At 45.5% G+C, this 17,286-nt stretch overlaps 1 protein-coding gene across 6 annotated transcripts in view; it reads left to right on the top strand.

Annotated features, from left to right (window-relative positions):
- CHD5 (chromodomain helicase DNA binding protein 5) overlaps positions 1 to 17,286 on the top strand; it is a 70,954-nt gene that overhangs the window by 43,498 nt on the left and 10,170 nt on the right. For 3 of the 6 annotated variants that reach the window (XM_053400405.1, XM_053400404.1, XM_053400410.1), the window contains exons 28-38: positions 936 to 1,028; positions 2,743 to 2,831; positions 3,140 to 3,273; positions 4,152 to 4,296; positions 5,498 to 5,657; positions 6,443 to 6,522; positions 6,900 to 7,029; positions 7,997 to 8,095; positions 9,857 to 9,991; positions 11,013 to 11,121; positions 12,570 to 12,702. In XM_053400405.1, coding sequence (XP_053256380.1) covers positions 936 to 1,028; positions 2,743 to 2,831; positions 3,140 to 3,273; positions 4,152 to 4,296; positions 5,498 to 5,657; positions 6,443 to 6,522; positions 6,900 to 7,029; positions 7,997 to 8,095; positions 9,857 to 9,991; positions 11,013 to 11,121; positions 12,570 to 12,702 — 1,307 coding nt within the window. The remainder of the gene's footprint in view (positions 1 to 935; positions 1,029 to 2,742; positions 2,832 to 3,139; positions 3,274 to 4,151; positions 4,297 to 5,497; positions 5,658 to 6,442; positions 6,523 to 6,899; positions 7,030 to 7,996; positions 8,096 to 9,856; positions 9,992 to 11,012; positions 11,122 to 12,569; positions 12,703 to 17,286) is intronic. The other 3 variants (XM_053400406.1, XM_053400407.1, XM_053400409.1) reach the window with 3 other exon arrangements.

Genomic DNA, 17,286 nt, shown 5'->3' with positions numbered 1-17,286 from the left:
ATAAAGCTGGCGCGTGCAGAGAACAAATCAAATCAAGAACAAAAAGTCCAGGAAAGTAAAAGCCCATGGGTAAACATGTATGTTTTCGTCTGCCCATCAAATTACTTGAGAAGGGTGGGCATTCCCAAGGGTGTTTACTGCCCCCTAGAATGGCCCACTGCCATGTTGTCACCAAGTGACAATCTGCTGATCATTGCAGTGAGCAGTGGTCTTCTTGGAAGTTCAGCTTGGACTGTGTTTGGGGAGGTGACCTGCTAGGTATCCTGCCCCCCACAAAAAAAATTGTTTAAAGGTAAAGAGACCCCTGACCATTAGGTCCAGTCATGACCGACTCTGGGGTTGCGGCGCTCATCTCGCTTTATTGGCCGAGGGAGCCGGCGTACAGCTTCTGGGTCATGTGGCCAGCATGACTAAGCCGCTTCTGGCGAACCAGAGCAGCGCACGGAAACGCCGTTTACCTTCCCGCCGGAGTGGTACCTATTTATCTACTTGCACTTTGACGTGCTTTCAAACTGCTAGGTTGGCAGGGGCAGGGACCGAGCAATGGGAGCTCACCCCGTTGCGGGGATTCGAACCGCCGACCTTCTGATCGGCAAGTCCTAGGCTCTGTGGTTTAACCCACAGCACCACCTGCGTCCCTTAAAAATTGTTTAGGTATCTTTTAAATGTCAACAACCGAATCTTGACCTTGACAGGCTTAAACTTTGCCTCTTGTGTTGTTGTTGTTTAAATATCCATTGCGAGGAGATGATTATTATGATGCTTCAAACGTTCACGAATGTGAGTTTGCACTTGCGGCCCAAAGTGACAGAGTCCTCGCAGCCCCTTGAGGACTCTGCCACTTTGCTGACAGCTGCTGCGCCCAGCCTTGAGCCTCCTAGCATCGGACCCCTCGCTTCTCCCTCTTGAGACCCCTCCCTCTCCTCTGCCGGCAGAGTGGCAGGACGAACTGTCCGACAATCAGTCTGAGTACTCCATCGGCTCTGAAGATGAGGACGAAGACTTTGAGGAGCGGCCCGAAGGTCAGAGTGAGTCAGACCTTTGTTACTTCGACGGCACCCCGTCCCTTTCCTCGTCTGGGCTGACATCAGCCAGGCATGTTCCAGCAACTGCTCTTGGGCCATTAGAGGCTGATCCCGGCAGAAGCAGGAGCAAAGTGGATGGACAGCAGACGTTTGCTCAGGCATCCTCAGAGTCCACTGTGGCTGCTGGAGCAAGGCAGAATGGGGTGCAAAGGAAAAGGGGGGTCCTAATTCCTTTGTGCAGTTGCCCCTGGTTGCCCCTGCAGACCTGGAACTCATCTTTAAAGTCCAGCCTGCAATCTTCCTTGTCATGTCTCTCCCCCGCCCCCCCCCCAAATCTTTGCTCAGACCAGTGGCTCCCAAACTTTTTTTTGGTCCCCCGCCCCCTTTGTTGCATAAACCCATCCCCATCGCCCCCTATAAAAAGCATGATTCCGAACAGCAGTTTGGCCGACCCAGCGTGGAAGAGAAGAACATGGTAAAATTCAAAACAGTCACAATTCATTGCACGTCTATTCAAAATTCAATTAAAAGTATTAATTGGACAAGATTTATGCTTGCTGTTGTCTCTGGTAATTTCTCTCGCTTACAGCATGGATGCTGGGTGGATGTTCTGTATTATTTCATTAATACTATTGCTACAAAATTGCTGAACTTGATCTAGCAACACTATTCTGATAGTCACTTGCACCTCCAGCACCTCCCTGCCACCCCCTTGCCTCTTAGTGCCCCCCCAGGAACTCCCCCCCCCCACAGGTGGTACCACTCACTTTGGGAACCACTGCTTTAGACCACCCTTCCCTAAGCTGATGGCCTCCAGATGTTTTGGACTACAACTCTCATCATCCCCAGCCATCACAGCCATTTTGGACCACAGTTCCCATCAGCCTCAGCCGGCAAGGTCATTTCAGACTACAACTCCCATCAGTCCCAGAAGGAGCAGCTGTTCTGCCTGGGGCTGGTGGGATTTGTGGTCCAAAAGATCTGGAGGCACCAACTTTGGGGAAAGGCTGACCTGGTCTGACCCCGTGGAAAGGAGGAGAAAGTTCCTTCCATTTTGGCAGTTCTGTACAAGAAAGGCTTTGCTGACGTTGTCTCTCCTAGATCATTACTAAAGGATCTCTACCTATCTTGCACACACTGTTTAAAGTCCCTTTCTCTCTCATCTTTATATAGAAAACACCATCCTAAAAAACAAAGAAATTGAGCTTCATTCTTGGCTGAGTGGGAATTTCAACCCTGGCCTCTCCAAGATTTTAGTCCTCATTTAACCCCCACAACAACCCTGTGAGGTAGTTCAACCCAAGATCACCCGGCGAGCTTCATCGTGGCTCTCCCAGGTCCAGTCCAACACCCTACCTAATAAAACATCACCGCAGCCTCTCAGCCCTCCCGGCTCACAGCTGAAGATGCTCTGAGAGGCAGCGAAAAAAGCTGAACCCGGAAGCCCTGCCCTATATTCTGGGTCGAGTCCTTCCAGCGATGCCTTCGGAATGCAGGGATGCTCTGGTGTGGTGTGTGCAGAATTCAAGTCTTCATTTTTGGTCCTCGGTGGATCCCAGTCCACGTCTCTTAGCTTAGCGTAGAACCATGCATTATTATATTTTTAAGCGCCCTAGAATGTCTAGAGCACCGCCTCCCTCCAGAGGGCATTTTCAAGGCTGCAGCTTCCTCCTAGGATCTCAGCTTATTGACACGGGATTTCTCTGACGCTCTCTAGGTGGCCGGCGGCAGTCCCGAAGGCAGCTGAAGAGTGACAGGGACAAGCCCCTCCCACCGTTATTGGCGAGAGTCGGTGGGAACATTGAGGTACGTCTTGGACAACACTGTTCATGGCGATGGCCCGGTGGACAGAGCTGTTGGCTAGTGGAGCGGACTCTCCAGAGAGGTGATGGACCCTCTTTCATGGGAGATTTCCAGACTTTAGATGTCCATCTGCCAGGGATTCTGTAGCTGTGATTTCTGCATTTCGGGTGTGTGTGTGCTAGATGACCCCTGGGGTTCCTTTTCCGGTCCTAAAATCCCATGCTGCTTTGCCTCTTTGTCCTAGGCATCTGAGAATGCCATCTTCCCCCATATCCTCCTTCTTCTCCACCCTTCCCTGCCTCTCTTTGCAGGTTTTGGGCTTCAACGCCCGCCAGCGGAAAGCATTCTTGAACGCCATCATGCGCTGGGGGATGCCCCCTCAGGACGCCTTCAACTCCCACTGGCTGGTGCGGGACCTCCGGGGGAAAAGCGAGAAGGAGTTCAGGTACTGGGTGTCAGGGAACGGTCTGAAGACAAGGACTAGGGAGTGCATTCTATGGCAGACCAGCTTCTCTCTGATGGAGAGCTGGAGGGGGAAGAATCGCAGAGAAGAGAGAGAGGCAGAAGCTGAACAGATTAGTGGGGAGTTACCCAGTTATGAGATAATGACGACAGAACCAGAAGGGAGGGGGCAGCTAGTTGACACATCACTTGAGAGCGTAGAGGATTCCCCCCTCCCCTCGGACTCAGAGGTCTGAATGTATCAGAGGGCAAAGGAGCCAGAGGGAGGGAGGAACTTCCCATTGTCGCCCAAAATGCTGCGGAAGCCAGAAGGATGATTAGACTAGGCAACTGCCCTCCTTGCAGAGATATGTGTATTTGTGCTTGCAACATGACACTGTAATAAAAGGACTATAAATCTATCAACTGCTCGTTAATTCTTATCTGTGAAGTTGCCAAGGGAGGGGGGGACTCTCCACGCCTGGCACTGGGGGTGCCCCACGACCCTTCTCTCTTCCTGCCCTTGAGACCTGTTTTGGAGTAGTCACCGGGAGCCATGGCAGAGAATGGATGGACTTCTGTGGAGTGGATTTCCCATGCACTTTGCTTGATTCCAGCCTTTTCTAGACCAAAGCAGACTTGCGGGATCTGCTTTGTGCTTTTGCTAGGATTCCAGGATCCACCACCTGGAACTCTGGATGGAAGACACTGGGTGTTGGTTTGATTACTGGTTCTAAGCTGAGTCTTTCCACACAGAGATCTATCCCTGCTTAGCTCAAGATGTCTAATTTAAGGGTTGGGGCAGTTGCATCTATTTTGACTTAAGACAATGGAAGCCATTTGCCCTGGCGTCTCCCTCCCTCCTGTTTGTTTCCTCCCCAGGGCCTACGTCTCCCTGTTCATGAGGCACTTGTGCGAACCCGGGGCAGACGGGGCGGAGACCTTCGCTGACGGCGTCCCCCGTGAGGGGTTGTCTCGGCAGCATGTGCTGACCCGAATTGGTGTGATGTCGTTAGTAAGGAAGAAGGTGGGTCAACTCTTCTCTTGAATTATTTCCTCCTAGGCTTGCTCCCGAGAGCTCAGTGAGTTGATGGAAAAGTCATTGTAATACTGCTTATATGACTTTAGTTGGGTCTGAGAGCCAGTGTGGTGTAGTGGTTAAGAGCGGTAGACTCGTAATCTGGTGAACCGGGTTCGCGTCACACTTCTTTGAAGTCTCTCAGCCCCACTCACCTCACAGAGTGTTAGTTGTAGGGGTGGAAGGGAAAGGAGAATGTTAGCCACTTTGAGACTCCTTAGGGTAGTGATAAAGTGGGATATCAAATCCAAACTCTTCTTCTTCTTCTTTCGAGTTGACTTCTACATGTTACCCAATGTTGCTTTCATAGCTGATGGGAATTGTGGCCCCAAATGTCTGGAGGGCACCAGGTTGCAGAAAGTGAGATTAATTTAACTGATGTAGCACTGCAGGAATGGTTTTTACCTTCTGTTTAATCAGCTCTTTCCTGTTTTAGGGGTTGTTGTTTTTTTTTGGGGGGGGAGTTAGTGTGAAATGACCTTTATTTTTGTGTTTGAGTTCTGAGTCATCTTTTTTTTCCTTCAAAAATGTTATTGGTTTTTACAATATTATAAACAAACAAACAAACACACAAACACACAATACAAACAAAAATAACAACCATAAACCATAGCCTTATTGAAAATTACAGTTATTAACTTTGTTAAATGACTTCCTCGCTTCCCCTTGGTTGAATTTCATTGCATGTCCTTGTAACGGTTTTCCAAATCCCATGAGTTCTGAGTCATCAGTGCTCTGATGATGACATCATTAACCTGAATATCATTGTTTGCATGATGATGCCATTAACTTGAATATCATTGCCTGGATAATGGCATGATTAACCAGAATATCATTGCCTGGATGATGACATCATCAACCTAAATTAGGGCTGCCATACGTCCGGGATATGTCAACAACTTCTATGTCCAGATTTTCATGTTTTGAAATATGGCAACCCTAACCTAAATATCATTGTCTGGGTGATGACGTCATTAACCTGAATACCATTTCATTTTATCATAACCTTTTGTTTCTGAAGCTGCTTCTTGTACTCTGTAAGAAACGGCGTTCTTTAAACTTTAAGAAATAAATGGATTGTCTGTGTGGGGGGGTCTAATCCCATGTTTCTTGCACCTTCCCTCCCCCCCCTGCTCATTCCTTGATCCAGGTTCAAGAGTTCGAACCTGTCAACGGGAAGTATAGCACTCCTGACCTCATCCCGGAAGGCCTGGAGAGCAAAAAGGGAGGGGAGGTTCTCTCTTCGGACCCAAACACGCCTGTCCCAGCCAGCCCAGCTCATGGGCAGGTGGGGCCCACGTTGCAACCAGGTATGGCTGAAACATCCCCACCTGGAACCCTGGAAAGCCACTGCCAACCCATGTGTAGAAAAGACTGGGCTAGACTCAACATCAGGCAGCTGCTGGATTGATATACAGTGGTACCTCAGGTTACATACGCTTCAGGTTACATACGCTTCAGGTTACAGACTCCGCTAACCCAGAAATAGTACCTCGGGTTAAGAACTTTGCTGCAGAATGAGAACAGAAATCATGTGCCGGCGGCGCGGCAGCAGCAGGAGGTCCCATTAGCTAAAGTGGTGCTTCTGGTTAAGAAGAGTTTCAGGTTAAGAATGGACCCGAGGTACCACTGTAATGCAAATTGGGGGGTGGGGAAACTTTGAACCTCCAGATGCTACTGGACTACAATTAGGGTTGTAAAAACCAGTACAACCCGAAAGTTGTTGAACTTTTTTCCAGCTTTTTTTTTTAGACAAATCCCAAAGTTGTTGAGTGATTTTTCAATTGACTTGCCTAAGATCCAGGATGTCAATTTCACCTTTGGAATCCCGGTAATGTCCGGGAAAATCCAGGCATATGGCAGCCCTGCTACAATGCCTATCACCCTTGGCCATTGGCCGTACTTGCAGGGGCTGATGGGAGATGAAGTCCAGCACAACCTGGAGGGCCACTCCTGATACAACGATGGCTAATAGCTGTACAAACAGAACCACCAGCCTTAATAATTTCCATGCAAGAGCCCAGAAAGCGGATTTGTGTGCAGGATTTTGCCAAGCTGCCGGCATTTCATTTGCGGGTCTCGTCTCTTGTTTCAGACAAAGCAGACCCACAGCCAGGGATCCCCCAGGAAAAAGATCCATTGGAGCAGAGGGCAAAAAAGCCACAGGAGAGCCAGGTAAGGGCACATCCCCTGAGCTAGGAGGGGCATCCTTGGGGCACAGATGGGGACTTAAGTGTTGCAAGTGGGATGTTGAGATGTTGCAGATGGGTTGTTGGCAGCAGGTTAGTTAAAACAATAATAATATTGAATTTCACCCAGAAAGGGATAACCCAGAGTAAACTGGGAAAATATATGGGTTGGCATCAAGAAAATACTACTAATAACAACAAAGAAGAAAAAAGAAGGGTAGAAAGAGCAGTGGGGCTGATCCACTAGGGTGAATAGGGCATTGACCGACAGACCGCAGTCTACCTTCCAACAGCCCCCATCAGGATCAGACAAATTCATATTGGAAAGAGCCTTGGGTGATGGAAACTCTGCTTTATGTTAAGGTGGCGGTGAACAGAGAGAAAACGGAGAAGGACGAGAAGGAGGAAATTGTGGTGGGACAAGCAAAACCGGGTGAAGAGAGCATCGAAGAGGGCGAGAGGGCGGAGCCTGTCCCTGAGCAGCCAGCAAAAGGTGTGGGGCTGATGAGATGCCGTGGGGAGGTGACAGTGCAAGAGCAATGGGTTTTGGGGGTTGACCGGTACCTCAGAATGACCCATCAAACCAGACCCTGCTCTAGTTCGCTGGATGTCATTTTGCACCTGCAATATTGAGCCAGTGTGAGGAACGTGGGTTCAAAGCAAATCTTTATTGTCAATGACATTGCCAATGTTTAGCCTGGAGAAGAGGAGGTTAAGGGGTGATATGATAGCCATGTTCAAATATATAAAAGGATGTCACATAGAGGAGGGAGAAAGGTTGTTTTCTGCTGCTCCAGAGAAGCGGACACGGAGCAATGGATCCAAACTACAAGAAAGAAGATTCCACCTAAACATTAGGAAGAACTTCCTGACAGTAAGAGCTGTTCGACAGTGGAATTTGCTGCCAAGGAGTGTGGTGGAGTCTCCTTCTTTGGAGGTCTTTAAGCAGAGGCTTGACAACCATATGTCAGGAGTGCTCTGATGGTGTTTCCTGCTTGGCAGGGGGTTGGACTCGATGGCCCTTGTGGTCTCTTCCAACTCTATGATTCTATGATTCTATGATTCTATGATTCTACCAGCACTAAGAAAGAAAGCACATAGAATTATCTAAACGTGCATAATAGGGTGCAGTAAAAAGTAGTGTAAATAAGCTGCCTCGCATCATAGTGTGCACATCCATAGGATGAGGGGCTATATTATATGACCACACAGCACATAGCTAACCTATGGAACTCACTTCCACTGGAGGCAGTGATGACCAACAACTTGCATGGTTTTAAAAGCGGAAGATGAGGCTATTATTATATTTGGGACGAGACAGTAAGGCCCCAAAGAGGGCCATATTATCCCCACTGCCCCAGGTGCCCATTCCTGATGCAAAGCTGCATTCATCTCCTTGTTGGCTGATGCGAGGCTTTGCTTCCTTCCCCTCCTCCCTGCCTACCCCCCACCCTGCCCAGCTCCTGCAGATGAGGCCTCCCAGGAGAATGAAAAGCCAGCCGCAAAGTCAGAATCAAACGCCAGCCCTTGTAAAGGAAGCAGTAAAGAACCCAAGTCAGGTAAGAAGCCCCCTCTTCAGCTTTTACCCAGCTCAGCATGCACAATCATAAGCAAATGTAACTTTTCCTTTGTTTCTCATATCAAGGGTCAAAAGGGCTGTGTCCTGTGGCTGTCCCTTTGGCCGCTACTGCAGATCCTGCTTGGGCTCCTCCCCACCAGCTTCTTGAGGGCCAGGAACTTGCTCAATTTCCTCCAAAATCAACAACAACAACATATTATTTATACCCCATGCATCTGCCTGGGCTTCCCCAGCCACTCTGGGCGGCTTCCAACACAATATTAAAATACAGTAATGCATCAAACATTAAAAGCTTCCCTAAGCAGGGCTGCCTTCAGATGTCTTCTAAAAGTCTGGTAGTTGTTGTTCTCTTTGACATCTGGTGGGAGGGCATTCCACAGGGCGGGTGCCACTACCAAGAAGGCCCTCTGCCTGGTTCCCTGTAACTTGGCTTCTCGCAGTGAGGGAACTGCCAGAAAGCCCTCGGCGCTGGACCTCAGTGTCCGGGTAGAACGATGGGGGTGGAGATGCTCCTTCAGATATGCTGGACCGAGAAATCCTTGATTTTTCAGGATCAATTTGCTTTCTGTCCTGCGCAAGTGTTCTGAAAGGTTTCTTAAATACCCCACTATTACAACTGCAACGTGGGCAGGCAGAGGTCTAAGTGGCACTTGGGGCCCCTAGATGAGGTTTGCCAGGATAAAAGTCAGGGCATCTTCTTCCAACTGGGCATGGCTTGAGTGCCAAGCTCACCCTGGAGCATAGGAGGCAACTTTTAGGGGCCGTGAGGGCTTCAGTCCCCACTATAAAATATTTGAGGGAGACGGGCTCCCACAAAGTTGTTGGGCATACCCATTCAAATGGTGTGTGTGTGCACTGTGTCATGTGATCGATTGTGCAATGCAGGACTCACCTGGGCCCCTACAATGTTTTATTCAACTTGGCAGCCCTGCTCTGGAGAACCTGCTCCATCACACACTTGAAGGCTGCCAGCTTGGATGGCTTTTGAAGAGGGCTGGTCAAATTCATTGGGGAGAATAAGGCAATCAGTGGGAACCAGCCATCATGGCTATGCTCTGCCTCCACTGTCTGTTTCTGAATCCCAGTTGCTGGAAACCACAGTGTGGGGAAGGAGGGGGCTCCTGTGCTCAGCTCCTGCTTGTGGTTTCCATTCATGGCCATCTGGTTGGCTACTGTTCTCCGCCCCCAGCAATTAACGAGTCACTTTTGATTAGCAACGAGGGATTACCCTGCAGAGAGCCAGTGTTAGGACAGGCAGACTTGATGGATTCCATCCACTTTACTCGGGATATTATTAATTTAGCAGCAAGTATCCATTGTTATATAGAACCCCTGCAAGACTCTGGTCTCCCTAAGGATTTCATTTGGTCTGCATTGTTAATCAATCACCCTCCAATTCACCCTCTTTTTATGCTTTTCTTTATTGAAAAATAAAACATACATAATGACAAGTGTGCAGAGTAAGACACAAAGAAGAAGAAGGAGAAGGAGAAGGAGAAGGAGAAGGAGAAGAAGAAGAAGAAGAAGAGTACCCATGTAGAAAACAAAACAGAACAAAAATGTTATTGTAATTAACCGGACCTTAACCTAATATGGCATTTATAAAAATGAATCCCCCCTGGTTGTCACTGTGAGAATGGGATGCTGGACAGGACGGGCCGTTGGCATGATCCATCAGGCCTTTAGTATGTTCTTATGTTTGTGTTCTTGTGATGGGGTGCCCCTGTGTTTTGCTAAGCAGATGATGCCAAGGCAGAAGAAAAGGAGCTGTCAGAGGCTCAGCAGAATGGAGAAAAGGAGGAGGAGGAGGATGGGAAGAAGGACGACAAGAGTGGGATCCGATTCATGTTCAACATCGCTGACGGGGGCTTCACAGGTACACGCGAGCAGGCCCCAACCTCCTGGAAAGCCAGCCTCCCCCTGGGAGATCCTGGTGGCTCAAGCTCTGTTCCTTCATTGGTTAAGACTGGAGGCATGCTTCATTGTTACCATCTCAGCCCCATATTTTTGGTTGGAGGTTGGGAAGCTCAGAGCAGTGACTTATACAGAAACACAGCGAGCAGCGCTCTCCTCAGAAGGAGAGGGCAATTCTGATCCAGTCGCATATGATGCATTACCTTCCCCAAGCAGAGGCTGAGAGGAAGGATGCAAAGCTAGGGCAGCAAGCTGGGCAGAGACACAGCAGGCAACCTCCTCTGAGGGCAGATAATTCTGCTGTGCCCTGCACAGGGAGTGACTGATGCAGAGACATGGCAGAATTGCTTGCCCTCTAACTGGGAGGAGGAGGAAAGGACAGAGCAGTGAGTTATGCAGAGATGCGACAGGCAACGTCCTCTAAGTGTACATAATTCTGCTATGCATTGGGAATTGTGCATTTCAAACTACTGATTTTTACTGTTTAGGGTTTGTTGTCTTAGACTGTACGCCTTGTGGGGTAGAATTTCTTACTTCAATTGCGTACAGAGCCGTGTACATTGATGGCGCTATATAATTAACTGTTCAATATTAATATTAATAATATACTATTGGTAATAATAATAGTAATGACAAAGATGAATTCACAGAGAGGCGTAACACAGGATCAGAGGTAAGGCAGAGCCCTGGCAACCCGCATAGAAATGTAGGGAAGGGACCCTTAAGGCCTATCTAGCTCAACCCCCATGCAATGGGGGAACCGCAAGAATTTCTTGGCTTGGTTGCCTGGACTCCCGGGCAGTCTGCTGTCACTGGGCTCCCTGTGGAGCTAATAACAGCGGCCTCCCTTCGAGAGTTTGTGCAAGGCTTCCTACCCACAAGGGCTGTGGAAATGTCAAGCATTATTAAGCCTTCTCTTGACATTCCAGTCCGCAGCTGGTGTGGCGCCTGAAACGCAGCATTTCTCCGCTCTCGCTTTACAGAACTGCACACGCTGTGGCAGAACGAGGAGAGGGCAGCTGTCTCCTCGGGGAAGATTTACGACATCTGGCACCGGAGGCACGATTACTGGCTCCTGGCAGGAATCGTCACGTATCCTTGGCGTGGTTATGGGAAGTCGGGGGTGGATGTGGCGGTGGTTTCCTTCAGCTGCCTCCTGCCGAGTCAGACAATTTCTCCATCTTGCTCAGTATTGCCTACACTGACTGGCAGCAGTGGCTCTCCAGGGTTTCAGGCAGAGGTCACTCCTAGCCCTACCTGGAGGCGCTGTCGGGAATCGAACCTGGAACCTTCTGCATGCGAGGCAGATGCTCTAGCCCACTGAGCTACGGCCCTTCCCTGTTCCTGGCCCATGTCCATTTTGCACATATAAGTTGGTCCCACCCTGTTTCTGCGTTAATGTGGGCTTATTATTATGTTTTGTTTTAAAAATGCATGCAGATTCGTATTCAGCTCCCTATTTTATCTTGTGTGCACATTTCCAAAGGTACTTAATCCTGAAATGTGCATTTTGGTATGTTTCTTGAGCTGAGGGCTCAAAACAGGGAGAAGTGTGAAATCCAAAGGGCAGTTCACATGCTTATTCGGCCAAGCTGCATACACAGAGATATAATAACCTAGGCAGCTGCCCAATCTAAGTCAGACCATTGGTCCATCTGGCTCAATGTTGTCTACTCTGACGGGAAGGGTCCTACGCAGCCCTACCGGGAGATGGCACTGGGGACTGAGCCAGATGGGCAGCATACAAATCCTTATTATTACTGGATTTTGTGATGAAAACAAATGCATACAAAGAAAGCATATAACAGGGGCAAGTTCACGCAGAACCACAGTTTTTTCTCAGCAGATCTGGCCCTGTTACAGGTGCCACATAATACCCATTCCATATTTGTAAGAACTCGATCCTTTAGTGTGGTGGCACCCACTCTTTGGAACTCCCTGCCTATTGAGATCCAGCAGATGCCTTCACTCTATTCTTCATTTTGGTTTTAGGCAAGTCTGCCTCATAGGTGATGCAAGTTTTAATCTGTTTTCACTAGTCTATTGTTATTTTTCAAAAAAATTAAATTATTGTTGTTAATTTTTTTAGTGGTTATTTTATTGCTTTATCTTTTTGGTAAACTGCCCTGACATGGGTTTTTTTTTTTGGTGTTTTTTTACAATCGATTTATTTGAAATAAATAAAATGAAATATCAGTGAACATGCAAAAAACGCATTCCATTAGGAGCAATGTGCATGAAGATTCTCTGGGATAATATGAAAATTGCCCAAGCTGAAGTGGAAATGGGGAACTGACTACTTTTAAGGAAAGGGATGGTACTGTGATGTTTTTATTGTTATTATCTGTAGTTGTATATTCTATTAATGTTTGATTGTTTTGTAAATTATCCCCCCCCCCATTTCTATTTTATCTGTAAGCCAGCAAGAGTCTCTGTCAGGGAAAAAGGCAGGAATGAATGAATGAGTGAATGAATGGAGATGTTTCAGATGCCAGATGGTTCTGTTGTTCCCTTAACGCCTCTCCCTTCTGCTTCCTAAGTCACGGCTACGCCCGCTGGCAAGACATCCAGAACGACCCGCATTATGTAATCCTGAACGAGCCCTTCAAGTCAGAGATCCACAAGGGTAACTACTTGGAGATGAAGAACAAGTTCCTGGCACGGCGGTTCAAGGTGGGTTTCCAGAAATACCCGTTTGAGAGCAGCCACGTTTGCAGAGGATAAAACCTATCACCAGGTCTCAGCCGCAATAGCAAAAACAAGCTTCCATGGACAGAGGCAGTGTACCTTTCAGGGTGGACTGATGTAAATTAGGAGCGGGGAGCATATGCAGCCTTGCAAATGTTGCTGGACTCCCAACTCCCAGAATGATTCAATTGAGGATGTAACATAGCCTGAAGGGTCCCCAGATGTCCTCACTCCTGGTGCAAACAGAGACAATTTAAATGGGTGTTTTAAATCTCTGCAGGCTGTCTTGATGTGCCCCCTTATCTGCATCCCCCTGTGTAATGGGATATTGAAAGGATAAGACTATCAGTGGCCACTAGGCATGATGGCTATGCTCTGCCTCCACAGAAGCAGCAATGCTTCTCTCTCTTTTTTTTTTTATAATATTTTTATTGAACAATTTTCATATTAATACAAACAAAACATACATAAACAGACAACAAACAATAACAGAACAAAAAACAAGTACCATTTCATATCCTAATTTCTTAAACCTTTCTTCTTCGACTTCCTCTTGCCTCCCGTTTCTGTATTCCAAATTCTAATAATTTTTCAGCGAATCTTCCCTTATTTTACTATAAATTTAAGCTAATCATCCTTATTCTCTTTGTCTTAACCATTACTAATAGTAACCATTTATTTTAATCCAACATCATTCTAACTGTCATTAATTTTGTAGTATTTCTTTAAATAGTCCTTGAACTTTTTCCATTCTTCTTCCGCCGCTTCTCTTCCCTGGTTTCGGATTCTGCTCGTCATTTCTGCCAAGCCCATGTAGTCCATCACCTTCATCTGCCATTCTTCCAGTGTGGGTAGATCCTGTGTCTTCCAGTACTTTGCAATGAGTATTCTAGCTGCTGTTGTAGCATACATAAAAAAAGTTGTATCTGTCTTTAGCACCCCCTGGCCGACAATACCCAAGAGAAAGGCCTCTGGTTTCTTGGGGAAAGTATATTTAAATACCTTTTTCAGTTCATTGTAAATCATTTCCCAGAATGCCTTAATCTTCGGGCACATCCACCAGAGGTGAAAGAATGTACCTTCCTTTTCTTTACATTTCCAACATTTATTGTCAGGCAAATGGTAGATCTTTGCAAGCTTGACTGGGGTTATGTACCACCTATAAATCATTTTCATTATATTTTCTCTTAAGGCATTACATGCCGTAAATTTCAACCCGGTGGTCCACAACTTTTCCCAATCAGCAAACATAATGTTATGACCAATGTCCTGAGCCCATTTAATCATACTTGATTTTACCATTTCATCTTGTGTATTCCATTTCAGCAGCAGGTCATACATTTTTGACAAATTCTTAGTACTGGATTCTAACAGTTCAGTCTCTAATTTTGATTTTTCCACCTGGAAGCCTATTTTACTGTCCAATTTAAACACTTCATTTATTTGATGATAATGTAACCAATCTCTCACCTTCCCTTTTAATTTTTCAAAACTCTGCAATCGCAATTTGTCCCCTTCCTTTTCCAGAATTTCCCAATATCTTGGCCATTTCGACTCCATATTTAACTTTTTAACTGCCTTAGCTTCCATTGGTGACAGCCACCTTGGAGTCTTATTTTCCAGCAAGTCCTTATATCTAACCCAGACATTTAATAGTGCTTTCCTGACAATATGATTTTTGAAACTTTTGTGCGCTTTAACCTTGTCATACCACAGATATGCATGCCACCCAAAAATATTGTTAAATCCTTCCAAATCCAAAATGTCTGTGTTTTCAAGAAGCAGCCATTCTTTTAGCCAGCAGAAAGCTGCCGCTTCATAGTACAATTTAAAGTCTGGCAGGGCAAACCCCCCTCTTTCCTTTGAATCCGTTAATATCTTAAATTTTATTCTGGGCTTCTTGCCCTGCCAGACAAATTTAGATATATCTTTCTGCCACTTCTTGAAACAGTCCATTTTATCCATTATTTGTAATGCTTGAAACAAAAACAACATTCTTGGCAATACATTCATTTTTATAACTGCAATTCGACCTAACAAGGAAAGCTTTAGGTTTGACCAAATCTCCAAATCTTTTTTCACTTCTGTCCAAGTTTTTTCATAATTGTCTTTAAATAGATTCACATTCTTAGCTGTCATATTCACACCCAGATATTTCACTTTTTTAACCACAGTCAACCCCGTCTCATTCTGAAACCTTTCTTTTTCAATCTGTGTTAAATTTTTCTCCAATACCTTAGTCTTTGACTTATTCAGTTTAAATCCTGCCAATTGGCCAAACTCTTGAATTATCTCCAAAACTCTTTTCGTACTAGCTTCTGGCTCCTGTAAAGTAAGAACTAGATCATCTGCAAATGCTCTCAGTTTATATTGTTTAACTCCGACCTGAACCCCTTTCACCAACTGGTCCTTCCTAATCATATTAAGCAAAACCTCCAGGACCGAGATAAAAAGTAATGGGGAGATAGGGCACCCCTGACGTGTCCCTTTTTCAATCTTAAACTCTTCTGTTACCACATTATTTACAATTAATTTTGCTTTCTGTTCAGAATATATTGCACCTATACCATTTTCAAACCCTTGGCCTACCCCCATCCCCCGGAGGTTCTTCAACATGAAGCTCCAAGAAATATTGTCAAAGGCTTTCTCGGCGTCCACAAATATCAAAACAGCCTTAGTGTTTATATTCACTTCCAACTTCTCCAAAATGTCAATTATATTCCTTACATTGTCCGACAAATGCCTTTTCGGGAGAAAGCCCGCCTGGTCCCCATGAATCTCCTCCATCAAAACTCTTTTCAGTCTCTTTGCTAAAACATCAGCAAAGATTTTGTAATCCACATTTAGTAAGGAGATGGGGCGGTAGTTCTTAAGTTGGGTCTTTTCAGTCTCTGTCTTTGGTATAAGTGTAATGTAGGCCTCTCTCCACGTATCGGGTGCCCTTCTCCCCTCCATGATCTCGTTGCAGACTTCCTTCAAAGGTTGTATAAGCCCTTCTTTCAAAACTTTGTAATATTTGGAAGTCAGTCCATCCGGTCCAGGTGATTTGCCCAACGTCATGTTTTGAATGGCATCTTCTATTTCCTGTGCTGATATCTCCTGGTTCAAAATTGTCTTACTTTCCTGGGAAATCTTCTTCAGCCCATTTTTCTCGAGGAATTGTTGTATGTCTTTTTCTTTCTGCGGCCCTTGTGTATACAATTGTCTAAAGTAGCTCTGAAAACAATTCCTAATTTCCATTGGGTTGCATATGTTCTTTCCCTCCACTTCTAAATTTGTTACCGTGTTGAGTTTTTGTCTCTTCTTTATTTGCCAAGCCAGTAACTTGCCACATTTATCTGCAGATTCAAAGGTCTTTTGTCTCATTTGTTTAATTTTCCATTCTATTTCTTGATTCATCAGTTCCATATATTGTGTTTGGTACAGTTTAATTTCTCTTAGAATCACTTGCGATTTTGGCTTCAGTCTTAGTTTCCTTTCCCCTTCCTTTATCTTTTCCAAAATTTTCTCTTTCCTCTCATTTTGCTTTCTTTTCTTTAATGTATTTTGTTGTATCAAAAACCCTCTCATCACGGCTTTACTTGCGTCCCATATTATTCTTTTTTCTACTTTAGACCTTAAATTAATTTCAAAATAATCTTTCAAAGTTTTTTGGGCCTTTTTACAGATCTCCTCGTCTCTGAATAAGGTGTCATTCATTCTCCATCTGAAGGAACCAGTTGTTGTTTGCTTCATCACCATCTTTACTGCGTTATGGTCGGAGAGAGTTTTTGGGCAGATTTCCACTTTCTTTATGTTCGACGCCATACTGCTAGTCACCCAAATTTGGTCAATCCGAGTCCATGTCATTTTGGCTTCAGAAAAGAAGGTTCCCTCTCTCTCTAATGGGTGTTTTGTTCTCCAGATGTCTATCAAATCCATATTGTCAGTCATTTCAAAAAAGGTTTTTGGTAGTCTTCCATCTTTTGTAACTACCTGTCTTTGTGCTTTATCCATATTTGTTGAAACTACTCCATTCATGTCTCCCATCATAATTAGTTTATAATCCATATAGTCCATTAAAGTCTCATGCAACTTCTTAAAAAATTCTGCTTTCCCTTCATTTGGTGCATATATTCCCACTATCAAAAGTTTTTCTCCTTGAAATTGAATTTCAATTGCCAAATATCTTCCTTGGTCATCTTTAAAAATTTGTTTCGGTTGCAGATTTTCCTTTGCGTAGATCACCACTCCTCTCTTTTTTACTCTGTCTGAAGATATAAATTCTTGTCCCAATCTCTTATTTATTAATAATTTTCTATGTGCTCTTGTCACGTGGGTCTCTTGTAGACAAATCAAGTCAAATTGATCTTTCTTTAAAGCATGAAATATATTTTTCCTTTTTCGGGGATTGTTTAGACCATTACAATTCCAGGTTAGAAGTTGCAAAGCCATGATGGGGTTATTTAATTCCTCCTACAGCTCCCAGTTGTTGTTCGTCCTTTGTCGGTGGTTCTGTGTCCGTATCTAGTCTTGAAGGATGTCCTTCTCCTGGATAGGTCTCTTTCTGTAGGTCTTCTTCGTGTTCTC

This window comes from Podarcis raffonei, chromosome 8, assembly GCF_027172205.1.
Source record: "Podarcis raffonei isolate rPodRaf1 chromosome 8, rPodRaf1.pri, whole genome shotgun sequence".
In the NCBI taxonomy this organism is placed as follows: Eukaryota; Metazoa; Chordata; class Lepidosauria; order Squamata; family Lacertidae; genus Podarcis; species Podarcis raffonei.
The sequence above is the reverse complement of the archived record's forward strand: the minus strand, read 5'-3'. Positions and strand labels throughout refer to the sequence as shown.